This window comes from Cyprinodon variegatus, unplaced genomic scaffold (assembly GCF_000732505.1).
Source record: "Cyprinodon variegatus isolate N-32 unplaced genomic scaffold, C_variegatus-1.0 Scaffold14, whole genome shotgun sequence".
Taxonomy (NCBI): Eukaryota; Metazoa; Chordata; class Actinopteri; order Cyprinodontiformes; family Cyprinodontidae; genus Cyprinodon; species Cyprinodon variegatus.
Window position 1 is genome coordinate 1,071,625 of NW_015150467.1, and position 4,396 is coordinate 1,076,020.

Here is a 4,396-nt window from a genome sequence, read left to right on the forward strand (position 1 = left end):
TCCACAGGCGGAAACTCTGGAGCACAATTCACAACACAACACCTTTAAAGGTTCGTTCACTTTTAAAATGTAGAATACAAATAAATAACAACACCAAAATAGTAAAACCTACGGAAGAGGAGTAGGTATACTGGAAAAAATTAAAAAACACTTGACTGATTTTAAAATTTCAGTTTAATATGGGGAAAAGTCAGAATTCTGAATTTAATCTCAGAATTCTGACTTTAATCTCAGAATTCTGACTTTAATCTCAGAATTTTGACTTTTTTCCTCAGAATTCTGACTTTAATCTCAGAATTCTGACTTTAACCTCCGAATTTTGACTTTAAACTTAAGAATTTGACTTTAATCACAGAATTCTGACTTTAATCTCAGAATTCTGACTTTTTCTCAGAATTTACTTTTTTCTCAGAATTCAGACTTGTTTCTCAGAATTTACTTTTTTCTGAGAATTCAGACTTGTTTCTCAGAATTGTGAATCTTAATTCAGATGGGAACCATGAAGGAAGAGATGTGGGAGCACTCAGTTTCACTGACAAAGATGTGAGTGGTCGGAGTGTCGCACTGGTGAAAAATGACACAATTAAGCAACTTTTTACGTGCCCGAGGGGTCCCCCTTGATGCTATTTCATTAATGGAGGAGCAGAAGGTGATTAAAACAAGGGAGCTGATGTCCAAAACAGATATGGCTACGGCTTGATGCTAACATGTTTCTTAGCTGTCAGAATTCAGTCAGAATTCTGAGATTAACTCAGAATTGTGAGCTAAAAAGTCAGAATTTTGAGATTAAAGTCAGAATTTTGTACTGAAATAAAATTTAAAAATCAGTTTTCTTTTTTTATACTTTTTTTCAGTGGCCCTAATCCTCTTCCATAAAAACCATATCCACCATTTTATCCAAAATATATCCTCTTTGGAACACTATAGTCTATGATTCAATTTAAACTGTATCATGTTTATATTTGAGAATGATGACAACTGTGTTTAGCCAAATGTTCCTCGATGAAAATTATTACCAGTATGACCTCAAAATAAGAAAATAGAATTTGAAACTGCATTTCATTTACATTTTAAGAATATTTTGAGACCAGATGTTTACATAGAAGATAAAATCACAGCAGATAGTTAATTGAAGGAACAACTATAGCTAATCTGCACTGCTTCATTGTATGGCATCTATAAAAATAAATAATAAAATGATTATATGAGACATTAGGAAGATAATGTATGATTTGCAATCTGTTTAATTATTGGATACAGTTTTTAGATACCCTAATGTCATAGAGTTAGTTGTTCAAACACATACATGTTATCAGCTAAATGGGAATGTCACGCTATCATAACACTAAGGGAGTGTTGTGTTTCCCATGGATTTTCATGTTTTTGTGCTAAATGTTGAATTATCAACTCCATCACAAAAGGAAAAATCCTATAGATGGCAGTTAAAAGTTCTTTTTTTTTTTTTTAAGTTGATGTTAGAGTAAACTGTTGTGAAAAGCTGTGGAATGTTATTGATCCAAAATAATTGATCCCAGTAAAACAGTTTAAAGGCTATTCTATAGAATAGAAATCCACTATTTTTAAACTTCTAAATTTAAATAACATAGGCTATTTATGATATTGGAAAAAAGGTTACTCTTCTGGATTATTCTGGAATTTAGCAAATTGATGTATTTTCTGTAGTTCTAATAAAGAAATGAAGTCTTTTATACTTAATTAAATACATTCTTCAATTGTTTAGGGTTTGAAAAAAAAATGAAAACAGTTGACCTACAATAATCCTTTTCTTGTTATTGTGATTTATCTTTCAACACAACTAAGGTAGACAAAGAATCCTACTCCCCAAAATTTTTCTTTCACTTCAGCAATATTAAATTTAATGATTTTCAGGAGAGAATCACCCATTTAAATAGCCTGCAAAAAAACTAAAACAAATCATTTTGTATTTTTAGACACATTTGGTGCCTTTTAACTTTGGTCAACAGGCCCAATCCTGCTCAACAAAGCAATTTATCCCAATCTCAAGAGCCAAAAAAAGGCATAATATATATATATATATATATATATATATATATATATATATATATATATATATATGTAATGATAAAATCAATAGTTTAATTTATAAAGCTGTTTTGACTTGATGATGTTGCAGTTCATTGTGCATAACCAGTAATGTATTATGAACAGATCACATTTTTCACAAAATATATTGAAACTTTAGCATTTTGACTAATGTATTAATATATCAATTAATTTTGTAACTTTACGTATACTTAATTGTAAGTTGATCTTTCCAATATTTTTACCAATGTGTGAATGACAAATTAAAAGGTTGCGAATATACATGATTTTTGGGCATTTATCGACCAGTAGATGGCAATATAGAAGTAACACATAAGAGTCAACAGAAGATGCTTTTATTCAAGTTTACTATGAACATTGGGAAACATCTGGCAAGTGACGGATTATATTTTTACTAAAATATGAGTTTTATGGAACTGTGGATGGAAATTTAAGTTTAAATTCTATATAATACAAATCAACATGTTAAAACTCAAAATATATATTCAGTGTTTTAAAAGCTGTGGCAGAGAGGTTAAATAGATGGCTTTGTTACAAGTTCGTGTCCTTTACCTTGAATGAAACTATTTTCAGCTGTTGATTGAATTACTTATAGGTTTTTTGTAACTTCAGATGCGTTCAGTCCAGAAAACTGATTCTACATTTTGAATTGAAAGCACAACAATCAGCATAACATTTTATTATACCAATGCTATTCTTATATTATTATGTGATGGAGTGTTGAGATGTTTCTAGTGTCACAAATGTGCAAGTTTTATCTGTTGAAAATTTTCTTTTTTTTTACTGTAAAAAAACAAACATACAAAAAAACTGTTTTGGATTTCTTTATTAGTGGATTATTACGTAGCTCTGGTGAGAAACTCCTCTCCACTGCTAAAAAGACAAACAGGGTTATGTGGTCTTGATACCTTTTAAAATGTTTTCTCGCAAACAGAGCCCTTCCTTTGGCCAGGTGCGATTACCAGGAAGGGCAGTTCTATAGGAAAATTTTCCACGGGGGCCAGGGTGGGGCCATGATTATTAAGAGAACATCCTTTTAGTGTATTAAGTGAGCCACAAAACCAAGGTTGTACTCCTGATCCAGCAGATGAAAACTGTGATTCTATCTCAGTATGACTGAAGCTTAAATCTGACTGTAAATTGTAAATAAATTATTATAAATTATTAAAGTAAATTGTCAAGGCAAAATATAAAATTGGTTCAAGGAATTCATCATGTATGGTCTATTCTGTGATCACACATCATCATAAGAAGTTGATTTAGTATTGCACTGCAAAAACATCTTTTTACATTTATTTATTTATTTTGCTGTTGTGTTTTTTATTAGTACAGCAGCTACAACAGGGCCCTGTGTAGATCCCATGATTACCAAGAATGGAGCAATCCAACATCATCCTAATTGTTTAAAACATTTTTTTTTTGTTTTTTTGTTTTTGTTTATTATTATCAAGTATTTTTTTTAATAAGAAGCTTCTATAACCAAAGTATTCAAGAAAGTAAAAGTTCAAATCGTAGTTTTTTTCCCCCATGATTGTACGGGGCAAAAGTGTTTAATAATTATATTTATTCGGCTTTTATTTTGAAGAAAAATAAATAAATCTGAAAACACGCCTCTGCTTTGACGTCACAGAAATCAGGAAGTGCAATAATTGACATTTGCACGTGGTAAAAAAAATGGCTGCGAATGAGGAGAAACAAGGCCACAAAGCCGGCGTTTACAAACAGAAAAATAAAGGACACAAACATGGCAGACACAGGACGAAAGGGGAAATTGAAAGAGAAAACAAAGGTAAGCCACGCTCAGCAGAAAAAAAAGTGTTACCGTTTAGTCCCTCAGCGGTTGCCGCTTTGATTCCCACACGTGTCTTCAGCATGAGGAGCTCTTCAGGACATGTTATCTAATTTTTCAGTGGGACGGACTCAGTTTTCCCCCGGTCGTCTGTTTCGACTAACTTTGTCAAAGTTTAGGATTTTCAAAGGTCTGCACCGGATCCCCAAGCAAGTATGAGATAGGAAAGTTTCATGATTCTCAGATCCTATTTATGTCCTGCAGCCAGGCATCGATGCTCGTATCGTTCTCAAGACACAGGCGTGCTATTTAAAATTACTCTGCAAAATGAGATTAAACGATCCGTTGATTTATATGAGGTGCCCCCAGGGACATAAATCAGAATTAACTTGCATATACACATATTAAATTACACTCTTCCATATAATATACTGAAAACCTCACACAAACACTAGTAAAAAGTAGTGTTGCGCCGATGCCATTTTTTGGCCCCGATACCAATACCCGATACCTGGCTGTGCA

At 32.3% G+C, this 4,396-nt stretch overlaps 1 protein-coding gene across 2 annotated transcripts in view; it reads left to right on the top strand.

Moving 5' to 3' along the window:
* The first annotated feature begins 3,738 nt into the window (after nucleotides 1–3,738).
* Nucleotides 3,739–4,396, top strand: part of tsr1 (TSR1, 20S rRNA accumulation, homolog (S. cerevisiae)) — a 20,478-nt gene continuing 19,820 nt past the window's right edge. The window contains exon 1 of one of the 2 annotated variants that reach the window (XM_015382829.1): nucleotides 3,739–3,874. In XM_015382829.1, coding sequence (XP_015238315.1) covers nucleotides 3,760–3,874 — 115 coding nt within the window. In that variant the 5' untranslated portion in view covers nucleotides 3,739–3,759. Of the gene's footprint in view, nucleotides 3,875–3,970; nucleotides 4,088–4,396 lie in introns of those variants that run through there. The other variant, XM_015382838.1, reaches the window with a different exon arrangement.